The 12871-nt window shown below is 43.8% G+C and overlaps 1 protein-coding gene across 5 annotated transcripts in view; it reads left to right on the top strand.

Moving 5' to 3' along the window:
• The window catches only part of Kit (KIT proto-oncogene, receptor tyrosine kinase), a 79413-nt gene that overhangs the window by 48629 nt on the left and 17913 nt on the right, over window positions 1-12871 (top strand). For all 5 annotated transcript variants that reach the window (XM_031342769.1, XM_031342771.1, XM_031342770.1 and 2 more), the window contains exon 7: window positions 360-475. In XM_031342769.1, the coding sequence (XP_031198629.1) occupies window positions 360-475 (116 nt within the window). The remainder of the gene's footprint in view (window positions 1-359; window positions 476-12871) is intronic.

Below are 12871 nucleotides of genomic sequence, written 5' to 3' on the forward strand. Positions count from 1 at the left end.
TGTGTGTGTGTGTGTGTGTGTGTGTGTGTGTGTGTGTGCGCACTGTGGGGGGGAGAGTTGTGTGTGGTATGTATGAGTATGTGTGTGGAGTGTGTATGAGTGTGTGTGTGGAGTGTGTATGAGTGTGTATGTGTGTGGAGTGTATGTGAGTGTATGTGTGTATGGAGTATATATGAGTGTGTGTATGTATGTGTGTGTGGAGTGTGTATGTGTGTGTGTGTAAGAGTGTAACACTGAATTAAATGATTCATTGGTATTTCCCCCTAAATAGGCATCTCTTTCCAGGTAGGAACTGACAGAGCCGTGCACTCCAGGATGGACTCTCCATAGGGAGTTGATTTATTGTTCTTCCTTCGTAGATATGTGAACGAACTTCGCCTGACCAGATTGAAAGGCACAGAAGGAGGCACCTACACCTTTCTGGTGTCCAACTCTGATGTCAGTGCTTCCGTGACATTTAATGTTTATGTGAACAGTAAGTAAATCGCTGAGCTCCTTATCTTTTTATTTTGTGTTATTGCACGCTGCAGCCCGTGTGTCCAACAGCTGCAGAGCTGCGTTCCTTGTGTACTATGTAAATAATGTTTCATGATAATTTTGACCTTAACAAAGACCTTGTGGTTTGGTGGTTGGAAGAGAAACCAATTCCCTGTCCTACATTTCACTGGCCACATGACCTTGTTGAAGTGCTGTGGATTTCTGAGGGGCGCCTTTGAAGTCAACAGAGGAGCCAGAGAGGCCGAGCTTAGAAAACTGTTTAAGAGAAAGTGTATTATGTATTGATTGTTGAACTGGAAAGCCAGATGTTGAATGGAGCTGGCATTTGCCATTGGGTGGGGAAGAGAGAGACTGAGATACTGTTAAGCCCTGACAAGAATTTTCTCTTACCAGAGCTTTCTCTCCTCAGCCTGTGATATACCATTTGTGTTTAAGATTGTTCTCCCACTGTGATCGATGTGCTATTGACCCAGTTCAGTGGGTCACTCCTGAGTACTTTAGCAGGACTGGGGGAACAGGCAGCAGGTGGTTTGGTGGAGGGCAGTTGTCTGTAGTCATGGGAACCTCAGAGCCTCAATACCAAAGCCCTGCATTGCTATGGTTCTTAGCAGTAGCAGAAGCCACGCAAGCAGGAGTCAATCCTTGCTTGCCAAGTGCAGGGCTTCTCCTTGGCTCAGTTCTGGGTCCAGCCTGCGTTGGCAAGGAGTGGTAGACACCATTCTGTCTACTAGAGTACTCCAGAAGATGGTCCAGTAAGTAAATTAGAATTATCCATCCCGAGTGTGGGTCTGGGGAAACGGAAGGGTTCCATGTTAGTTACTTGTTGCTGTGAGAGAGTGCAGAGGCAGCTTGAGGGGAGAGGTTTTGGTTCTTTCTTGCAGGGAATATAGGCCATCTTAGGAGGGAGGGCATGGCTTTGGGGTTGGTCTGGGCAGTGGGAGCATACAGCTCCCTCACCTCAGGACTAATCAGGAAGTGGAGAACTGAGGCTAGAAGCCAGGTTACAACCCGCAGTGGCCTACCTCTGTGACCTCCTCCACTAGCCACGCCTCTTGCCCTGAAGGTTCCATGCTCTCCCAAAATAATACCACCAGGGGCATCAACCAGCCTTGTGGGGATGTGTCAGATCAAACCAGTTTAAGAACTGGGCAGTACGAAGTGGGCGGAGGCAGGGGGAGCGTCTTCCCTCCTTAGAGCAGCCTATCTGCAGTGGTTTCAGGTATACCCATCCCTTTGTCCCTGCCCTGCTGTGATAGCTGTTTGGGTGTGGTCAGATCCATTTGTTCAAGAAAAGGAATCAGCTAGTAAAGCCCTACTCTGGCTGGCTTTTTTATTGTAGTCTAGAGTTGCTCGGCTGTATCAGTATTTCCAGAAATGTGCTCCCTGATTAAGATATATCAGTCAGGGTTCTCTGAAGGAACAGGCCTGCTAAAACACATACACACACACAATTATTAGATTGGCTTACAGAATGTCATCACTGTAGCCCAGCCATGGCTGTCTCATTCAGTCCACCAGGCTGAATGTTTGGGAGTCCCAATCTGATGCTAGAAGGATTCCTGGAGAGCCCTGGTCTTGGGTCTGCATTGGAATCCTGAAGATGACTCAGACTGAGGAAGGGTTTTCCTGCTACAGATAATCTCATCAAGAAAATCCTTCACAGGAGTGCCTGCTACTTGGGTTTTAGTTGATTCCAAAAGCAGTCAGGTTGACAACCAAGACTAGCCTCCCATGACATCAATATGCATTTGAGCTGGGTGTTAGGGTGCATGCCTTTGATCTCAGCATTCTGAGAGGTGGAGGCAGGTAGATCTCTGTGAGTTCAAGGCCAACCTGGTCTAGTCAGTGTCAAGGAGGAGAAGTGTCACAGGCCCATAATTAAGTACTTTAGTGTCGCTAACTCTCCCAGAATCCTTTATCTGTTGATGTATCCTACACTTTCTTAAAGGGTGTGGGTGGTGGTGGTGATGGAGCCAATGATCCCAGACTCTGGACCACAGAGCTCCTTCCTTCCAAAGGAAATGTTAATTAATATTTCTGTTCTTGAGAACAGTTTTGATTATTTGGTATCTCATTGGCCCTCAATTCAAATATTTCTAGATTAATTCAGATGTTAATCAAGGGAGCTTAACATATTACACATGGGCAAAATTACCTACTTCTGAAAACCGTAATAATTCAACTAATTTAAGAGACGACCGTAGGCAAATCAGTATCTTTGCAAGCATAATGTGCAAAATTGTTCATGCAAAACTTGATTCTGAATGTAGTAGGTCCCTCTCACCTACCTGCACCAACACCCCTAATCCATGGTAGACCAGTATTCCCAGAAAATACAGTAAGAGCCAGTTACTACAAAGGCAAAATAAAGAAACAGGCCGACAGTGTGTAAGGCTTTTTTGGGCACTCAGGTTGCTCCTTCTGAGTGCCACCAGTAGCAAGTGGATCATAGAGAAGCACACTCCGTGGGACCCCCTGAGAAGCTCATCATGTTATTGTTTGCCTGGTCCCTGGACCCTCCTTTCCTAGTTTGTTGTCTGCTGCTTGGGCATGAGACACCGACGCAGTACACTTGTAACTTTTCTTTCTGGGGGCAGAATTGCTGTCATTTGATTTTTGAGGTTGCCTTGCCACTCAGCAGGGTTAGTTATTGATCAAGTCTGCTAGAGACACTGCTACCTTCCAAAATGATCTCCCCCTGCCAGGAGGGGGCCTCTTCTATAGTCGAGGGTTCTGTGCTCCAAGCACCTAGCCATTGATGGAATGCCTTCTTCATCACTCTGGGAGGGAGGGGGATGGGGCAATGGGCTCTGCCCTCTGATATTAAGCTTCTCAGGAAGGTTTTTCATTTCTGTTAGTTTCTTGCAAATACTAAGTTGACAAGAGCTGTTCATTTCACTCACAGGGCACATTGGATTTACAAATGACTTTGACAGGGGATATATCTGTTCAGACTGTCCACCTCTTGTGAGGCATGTCCCAGTGTCTCTGTACTGTTATGGTCAACAGTATTATGGGTTAGGTTTCTTTTATTTATTTATTTACTTTGCATTGGACTTAAAAGTCAAGGGCCGGGGATGCGATTCAGTTGGTAAAACGCTGGCCTGTCAGTGGCCCAGCATTGCATAAAAGCAAGCCTAAGTATGGTGGTGGGTGCTTATGTCCCCAGGCAGGATGGTCAGAAGTTCAAGGTCATTCTGGGCTACACGGTGAGGTCAACCTGAGCTATGTGTTACCGCATTTGAACCTGTCTCTAACAAGTCACCAAACAAAAGTGTTTTAAAATCAGAACCTTGGGACTCATTGTGTCCGTGTTGACATCACAGGATAACAGTGACAGTTATGGGTAATTCTATGCATGGTTTATTCTGTAAATAAGCTTAGCCTCCAGGGGGAAAGGAATTATGTATTGCAAAAATTAGAATTAATAAAAGTCAAGATAATAAATGCACTGGGTTGGCAGAGAAATTCAGGCTCCTTAGTGACACGATGCATAATTGCTTCCCAGATTCAGTGCTAAGAAATGCTAATGCACAGTCCTTGATTTGGAGTGGTCTAAATGCTTCAAGAGTCCGTTTGTTTTGAAAATATCTCATGTAGATTTCAATGTGGTTAGTGTGGGGGTAGGGGGCTAATTCCTCATGTAGGAGACTTGGGGATTTCATTAAAATAAAACAAAGCCTCAATATTTTCCCCCATTGAATATGCATTACTATAATTCCTCCTGGGAGTGCTTATCCAAGGTGTACATAGAAGCTGAATTCTTAGTTCTGAAAAGTCGGTGCCCTTTGGGAAAACGGTGTTGCATGTGGAAACTGCTGAAAGCGTGTAATTTTAAAACTCCAAACTTTCTCCAATGTGCCTTCTCCATGAGGCTTGGGTCTCTCCCGAAATCCTCTCGATATTGGGCAGAATTCCCATCTGCCAGCTGTGTGGCAGTCTGCAGTGCTTACTGGGAGCCTCTGGCCGTACTTACTACCCAGGTCAGTTATGTGTCCGCCAGATCTGAAATCAAAGGCCATGAACTTCCTCACTTGACTTTTGGACTTTTCCTCTCATCCCAGTCTGTATTTTTTGGATAAAGGACAGACTTTCTAGTGGATTTGAAAGGGCAATCAGCAAAGTAAATCTCTTTATAAATCTATTTTGACTTTTTAATCTCTAACATCCATGTGACTTGTGGAGTTATTTATATAATTACTGGAGGAGATGATGCTTGCTCTAACGCTAGTTATCTTTAAACCTCTGAATTGTCTTAAAACTTTAGACAACATTTGATAGCATTTGCAAATCAGCTTTAGGAATTTAAATATGTGGTATAGAAGGATCATCAATAGCTTTTCTTCCAATCTTAAAGGAACTACCTTCAGTGACAGACTTTAGCCATTGAGGAGGACTACTGAGGTCCAAGGGTATGGGGACAGGAAGGGCTTACCTTCTTCATGGTACTTCCATAGAGCTGACTGTCTTAAACTAGACTGGGGTCCCCAGTGATGGCTTAACCCACACCATATTGACTATCAGTACCACCAGCTTCTCTTTCTTTTCTTTTCTTTTTCTTTTTCTTTCTTTTTCTTTTTTCTTTTCTTTTGTTTTGTTTGTTTTGTTTTGTTTGTTTTTTTGAGACAGGGTTTCTCTGTGTAGCCCTGTTCTGGAACTTACTCTGTAGACCAGGCTGGCCTCAAACTCAGAAATCTGCCTGCCTCTGCCTCCCAACTACTGGGATTAAAGGCGTGTGCCACCACTGCCTGGCTAGCTTCTCTCTATTTTTGGAAGGTGGCTAACAGGGCACCAGAAACAACTTAAGGAAATGCCCAATAATGGATTATTTCTAAATCATTGCATCAAATAATTAAGTCCTGCTGGGTGCTCACTCGATTATTTATAGACCCTGCAGTACACCAAAATCAGCCCAAGTAATAAATCACCCGGAATGAAGGTTCTTGATGAGAAAGTTTTCCTTTGACCACATTTGCAAAGTCCAGACTGCTTCTGATGTATTTTTGGGTCATTGATAGATAAATCTGGTTACAGATGGCTGAAGCCTGGCAAGGTGGAAGCCGCTATACGCTGGGCAGCCTGCATGGAAATCACATGGCAAGTCCACTTGCCAACAGCGAAGGTGGACCTGTCAAGCCAGCCACAAAGACGGCTTCAGACCTCCTGCCTGCCATCTGGGTTGTCCACCTGGCTGGAATCTCAGGGTCCTTTACCAGTGTGAAAGTAAGAATGGCTTGCCTGCCTTCAAGGGCTGCTCGGTTTGGGGGCTTGGAGGGAGTATGTCCTTGAAGAACCTCATCGAGCAACAAGAGCAAAGCTCAGAGAACTCTTTGCAGAACTGGAGATACTTTCTAACCTCCTCGCCACTGTCTTCTTTCCTTCTCCTCTTCATTGATTGATTTTAGAGGCTGGAATTGGACTCCTAACACCTCTAAATGCCTCCTGCCTCTGAGCTGCATTCCCAGCACCTATGTTTCTATTAAGGGTGGAGGTCAGGGGGTGGAGTGTAAGGTTTTCCTAACAAGTATGTGTCCAAACTGTCATGTTTGAAAAACCCCAGTGCATTTCTCTGTGGTGTTTTGTTTGAAAAAGTTTTTGCTGTCTAGTGCTGCTTTGAGGCTCGGTCTGGGAGGAAGTTGTTCAGATTCTGAAATAATAGAGAGTTGTGTTTCATGCAGTCCTGACTAGTTACTTGCTTCCGGGAAGCTATGGGGCTTCCACGGAGGCTGGAATGTAGTCAGTACCTGTAACTTTGCCATCCTCTTCCATGAGGACAGATTCACTCCAAGTCCCCAAACCAAGCTGTCCCTGAAGGCAGACAGACATTCATCTCATACAGGTAAAGAAAGGACCCTGAGATTCCAGCCAGGTGGGCGATCCAGATGGCTGGGTGATCAGGCTTAGATGGTCTGAAGTGATCTACATGGCCGGCTTGACAGGTCCACCTTCACTGTTGGCAAACGGGCTACACACAGGCTGCCCCGCAGTGTGGTTGGCTGCATTTACTTGTTTTTTAAATTCAACTTTTCCTTACTTCAGTAGTTAGGTTTGGGAAACCCAGAAAATGTCGAAACAAAAATGAAGAGCAAATTTTATGTTTACTGTCCAAAAGTTTTCTTTCTTTTGACATTTCATTGCTTCCCATTGCTAATACCCCTCATTTTTTATCTTCTGCCAGACAGCTCTTAAAGGCTCACTTGCATGCATGCATTCGTGTTTATATCATATGCGCAGGCGCACACGCATGTTTCAGTGAGGCCATGTTTCTATGAGGCTGTCAGCTGGATGATCTCATAGAGCACCCAGGCTTGGTTTTTCACACTCCCATGGTGGTTCAAACCATCCATTACTCAAGTTCCAGGGGATCTTATGCCCCGCTTCTGACCTGCATGGGCATACACTTGGTACACATACATACATGTAGGCAAAACGGTCATATACATGAGATAAAGTGAATAAATCTTAATACGGTGAGGTTATGTTACTTTATATCTGCTGAGTGCAGATGTATTGAGAATGTCTTTCCAGTCAGAGTACTATCCTGCAGCCTGCCTTTGCTATCTCTTTGTGCAGATCTTTCATAATCCCTTTAAGCCCACATCGCATACAATTTTGAGACCTTAAGGAGCGAGACGGTTCTAACGTGATGTGACAGAGGTTTAAAAGAAACCTGTCAGGAGTTTATAATCATCTATTTAATCTTGAATGTGTGACCTTGCCTAAGTGCCTGGAAGTTACAAAGTCGCCATCTGTCACTATCTGGTGCTCTGCGTCTTCCACACACTGTCATTCCTCAGGACCATTCAGAGTTAAGAACAGCTCTCAGGTTGTCTTAGTATAGTAGTTCATCTGTATAAAGACAGTTACCAGCCTTTTGACATTAATCTGTTTGTAGACTTTGTACATTTATTTGAGATTGGGTAGGACTTGAATCTTTTTATCGCCTCTTAGACTATTGTTTTGTTGTGACACTTTTTTCAACAGTTGTTTTATGTTGTGTGTGTACACTCACACGTCCATCCATGACACAGTGTGAATGGAAAAGTTGGAGGACAATTTAAGAGAGTCAGTTCTCTCCTTCCACCATGTAGGTCCTAGGGGTTGAACTCAGGTCGCCAGACTTAGGGGCAAATGCCTTCCCTCATGGAGTCATCTCTCTGGACCCTCGATGTGTGTGACATTACATCTCTTCATAGAAATAGAATCTCTAGGTACTAGAAGGGCTGTAAACATTGAAATAGGAGGGAAACAGACGTGGAATCCGGCTGTTAGCATAGAACTTGAATCTCTTTTACTCTGGACAAAAAAAAAAAAGACAGTAGTAAATACCTGTAAGCATCTTTCTCTTCTCCGATGTTATCGCCATTACTTTCCTTCATGTCTCTCTCATAAGACAACCCATCCTGTGGGGTGTGCCGTTAATTGGAGTATCTCTTTGAATGCCAGACATCTTAAGAGAATTCAGGCACCTGCCTCGGTCCTTGGGTCCTTTGTTGCCTATGTTGCTATGGGTTCAGTGTGTAACTGTAAACGTTGATGAAGTTGCCCCCTGACTTTTCCAGACAACAGCACGAGTAGCCATTTTATATTATGGACCTTCTGCTGTGTGGAAATTTCCTTTGCATCTGAGCCAGGTGTGTTTTTACATCAAATTAGCCCCATTCATTTATAAATGTATGCAGGGTCGCCTCTAATTCAGCAGGAATTTAAATTAATCCAAGAATAGGTACTTAATTTTTTTTTCCTGTGGGCATTATGTCAATATCCTCTGAATTATGTGGCAAAATGGATTACCTCCTTTACAGAGTAGAAAAATAACATTTCAACCTGTGTCTGCTCACCTTGGCAGCCTGCTTAGCTGCTTTATGATGGGCGTTCAGGTCCCCTGCTCACATCTGGGATGCACAGAGCCCCGAGGACATAATAAATTGAGTTTAACAAGTCTGGTTAAAGAAGGCTTTCACCAAGTAGAGACATTATTTTGGGATTCCATCTTGAAACCAGGAGGTTGTTTTTGTTTTCGTTTTGCTGCTGTTGTTGTTTTTAGATTGTGTATGTTACAGCATGCATGTGTGTTTGCATGTTCCTGTGTGTGTGCACATGGACATGCTGCTGTGCACGTGTGTATAGAGGCCAGAGGTTGATAGTTTATGTCTTTTTTCCATCTCACTCTGCTTGATATATTAAAGCAATGGTTCTCAACCTGTGGGTCCCAACCTCTTTGGGTAGGGGGTACCATAGCAGATATCCTGTATATCAGATATTTACTTTACGATTCATAATGGTAGCAAAATTACAGCTAGGGAGTAGCAATGAAATAATTTTATGGTTGGGGGTCACCACAACATGAAGAACTGTATTAAAGGCTCACAGCATTAGGAAGGTTGAGAACCATTATATTAAGCAAGGTTTCTCACTTGAATCTTGAGCTTTCTGATTCAGTTGGCTCTGGGATGCTGCATCTTGACTTCTAAGTACTGAGATTATAGGCGGGCCACCATCTGCCCACCTTATGTTTGTATAGTAGGTGTTGGGGATCCTAACTCTGGTCACATGTTCCTTACTTTTGTATGGCAAGCACTACCACTGCGCCATCTCCCCAGCCCCTAGGGACTCTTTCTGATGGTGTTTTAGAACAGGGATTTGGAAAACTATATATGTAGCTGCTGGGTTTGAGCAGTCAACAAATTAAGAAAAATAAATGTTAAGTAGTTATAAAGGTCAGAGATTGGAGCTAGAGAAATGGCTCAGCGGTTAAGAACACTGGCTGCTCTTCTAGAGGCCCTGAGTTCAATTCCCAGCAACCTTATGGTGGCTCACAACTATCTGTAATGGAATCTGATGCCCTCTTCTGGTGTTCATGAAGACAGGGCACTGATGTACATAAAATAAATAGATAGGTGTTTTTTTAAAAAAATAAAGATAAGAGATTTTTGAGATACAAGATTAAACTCATGATCTAGTTGGGAATATCACCGCATTAAAGTGACATTTTGTTGTTAAAATGAGTTTGACATTTAAAATATATAGTTGAAGTTTTTAATCTTTTTTGTTCATTGGACAAATTTCTGTTTTAAAATGCCTATTTTAGGTTTGACAGTGTGCATAGATCAGTTTGTAGAGTTTACTTAACAGGCAAAGAGGTGCCTTGGGCTTCATCCCTGACAGAAGTGAGCTTGGTAGGGGACTCCTGTAATTTCAGCACTCTGATTTTGGAAACAGGAGGATTCAAAGTTCAAGGCCATTCTTAGCTTCTTAGGGAGTTTGAAGTCAGCCCAGGGTACATGAAACACTGGCCGAAATACGCATTTGCCACTTTTAGATATCCATAAGAGAAGGGATGCAACGCCATATATTTCCACAATGTCCATAGTGGGGATTTCGGTGACCATGCCTATAATATATCTTTTAGGTCTTTTTTTTTTTTAAGTCAACTACAGTTAGTTTATACTCTTGTTTGAGCTGAAAAACATTCCCTCTCATTATAACAATATTGTGGCAGAAATGTAGCTTCTATCCAGACCCAACCAGGATGGTGACGAATTGTGAATGCCCACTGTGTCACCATTCTGCCCCAGCAAACCCAGAGTTATAAAAACAGAAATTCATCCTTCCAACCACTCTCCATTTGGTCTTTTATTATTTGGAGAGCCGAGTCTGTGCTCCCTCTCCTGCTGATTACAGAGTGCAGGCAAATTGTATTCAGCATGGGACCTGGTTAAGGTGGGCAGGGCCAGAGAAAACCTCTACTGAGAACTACTCGCCTGCAGGAGATGAATGGAAGGCGAGTCCCGCAGCTTCTGTGGCCTGGAGCCTCCCAGGGTTTGCTGCCAGTTCTTGTTCTGTGTACTGTGATCTTAAAATTCATTTTGTTCTTGCCTTCCACATGGACCCGATGGTGGTAAGAAGGATATTTTTCAAAATCACCAATCTGCTGGGTAAATTGGTATTTCGGATTTTAATTGCATGAGCAACAACATTCTCACAGTTATTGCCTACAAGCCAGTCAGTGATGTTGGGGACACCGGGGTGGCTTATATTTATGGTGGTTTTTCAAATGGAAAGGGCCATTTAAAAAAAAAATCTGCCCAGGAAACATGTAACTTAGACATTTCTTAGGCTTATCAAAAATCCCAACTTGGGAGGAATTAGGGAACATGTCATTTGATATCCTACTTACTTCAGGACGTCTAGGAAACCACAGCTCTGACTTAACCTGGAGAATTGCAGTTATGCATCTTTAGCGGTGAAATGCATATTTAATGTGGTACACGGTGCAGTGAGCCACTTATAAAATGCAGATAAGCTCAGGTTTTCATTTTGGGGATCAGTTCTCCCTAGCTCATTCTTTATGCATTAAACAGTTTCCTAGTACAGCCTGCAATGGACAGCTGACGCTGGGGCCAGTATGACTTAGCCTTTTCAGAATGAGGTATCACACCACCAGTGTTGAGGACAGGGCTGGGACCCCGATTAAGTAAGAGAACAAAACTGTAGGAGGCAGGCCCTCGCAGGTGGCCGCATGTACCTTAAGGGTTGTTTATCTTGAACCATCACCCATGGGCTGCTTTCCTGGCACTCTTCTAGTTCTGGTTTTTATCAGGTTTATTTTTTTTGTTAGATATTTTCTTTATTTACATTTCAAATGATATTCCCTTTCCTGGTTTCCCTCTGAAAAAAACCCTATTCCCTCCCCTCTCCCTCAGCTCACTAACCCACCCTCTCCTGCTTCCTAGCCCTGGCATTCCTCTACACTGGATCATAGAAACTTTACAGAACCAAGGGCCTCTCCTCCCATTGATGACCAACTAGGCCATCCTCTGCTACATATGCAGCTGGAGCCATGAGTCCCACCATGTGTACTCTTTGGTTGCTTTAAGGTACTTTGTTTAAAAAAAAAAAAAAATAAAGCAACAAAACAACAAAGACCAAGCACTGGCTGGCTCAGATCCTTAGCTTTTAGAAGCTGGGGGTTGGGTCAGGAATCTTCATTTAGCTTCTCTTATATCTAAGGTTTAGGACAGTCTGAGGCTCAACAGGACAGAAGCCATTCAGCTAGCCTCAGGTTATGTCCTACCTGGGATAGAAGCTTAAAAAACAAAACAAAACAAAACAAACAAACAAAAAAAAAACCCCCACCTAATTAGCCAACACACAGGAGCAAGTAGGCCAGCCAGACCACATCATCTCTGGTTTCGGCTGGCCATTATGTAACGGCTCCCAGGTGTCATGCTCAAAGGCTTGGATCTTAGAGAGCACTTGTCACGAAAGCAAAGTGTAATTGATGGCCCAAGTTTGAGCTGTTCCAATTTTTTAATTAAAAATGTTTTATATGTTCATTTTGGCTCCACGTTCACTGTATAAGAAAAAAAAAAGGTTAGAAGAATAAAGTAGATACCATCTATAAGCTCGCTAACCAGAAGTCAGCATTATTAATGCCCTATGAGACAGTGGCTCTCACTCTCCCTAATGCTGCAACCCTTTAGTACAGTTCCTCCTGTTATAGTGACCCCCCAAACTATAAGATTATTTGGATGCTACTTTATAACTGTAATGAATCACAGTGCAAATTTCTGATATGTAGGATATCATATATGCAACCCCCAAAGAGGTCGTGACCCACAGGTTGAGAACTACTGCCATAAGGTATCCTTTTAGCATTTAGGAATTATTTTCTATTGTGTCAACCCTGGAAGAGCCCGTCTTAGGACAAAGTCAAGTGCTCCTGAGGGCTCCAGGAACAGGGATAGAGACCAACCAACTTGGCTTGGGAGAAGTGGGGTTGCTTAGAAAAGGAGGTGACTCTGGAGCTGAGTCCAGAGAGACCCAACATATGGCTCCCTCAGTCTCCAGCACAATAGCATGCTCCTACGAGTCCACTGTTCTTTTGTGTCCTACTTTTCAGCCTGATCCCACAGTTGCCCATGATAATTAAATGAAACTTGCCAGATGGATGCTTTCGCAAGACGATGGCTCGTCTTCTTGCTCTATTTGTGAAAGCTGGCGTTAGATCCAAGTCCTCAAGGATGTTTCTACCTTGAGATGGCTTTGGAGAGCAGTGGCTCTTTTGTGTGTGTGTTTGCCACACAGCCTGCCATCAGCGGGACCAGGTTGAGTGACAGGTGGGTGTGTCATGCATGTGGACACCGATCCCTGCCAACTCATCTTGCCTTGGAGGGGGTGAGGTGCCGAGTGGTTCTTCTGTAGAGATGCTGTTGATCATCGTTACCTTCCTTTGGGGAAATGAATCCCGTAAGCGTCTGATCTGTCAGCCTTTCTGCCTCACATCTACTGCTCTTACTAGTCCGTGGATAATAGATGTTGAAATTCCAGCACTCCAGGTTAACACACACACACACACACACACACACAC

Source organism: Mastomys coucha, unplaced genomic scaffold (assembly GCF_008632895.1).
Source record: "Mastomys coucha isolate ucsf_1 unplaced genomic scaffold, UCSF_Mcou_1 pScaffold22, whole genome shotgun sequence".
NCBI lineage: Eukaryota > Metazoa > Chordata > Mammalia > Rodentia > Muridae > Mastomys > Mastomys coucha.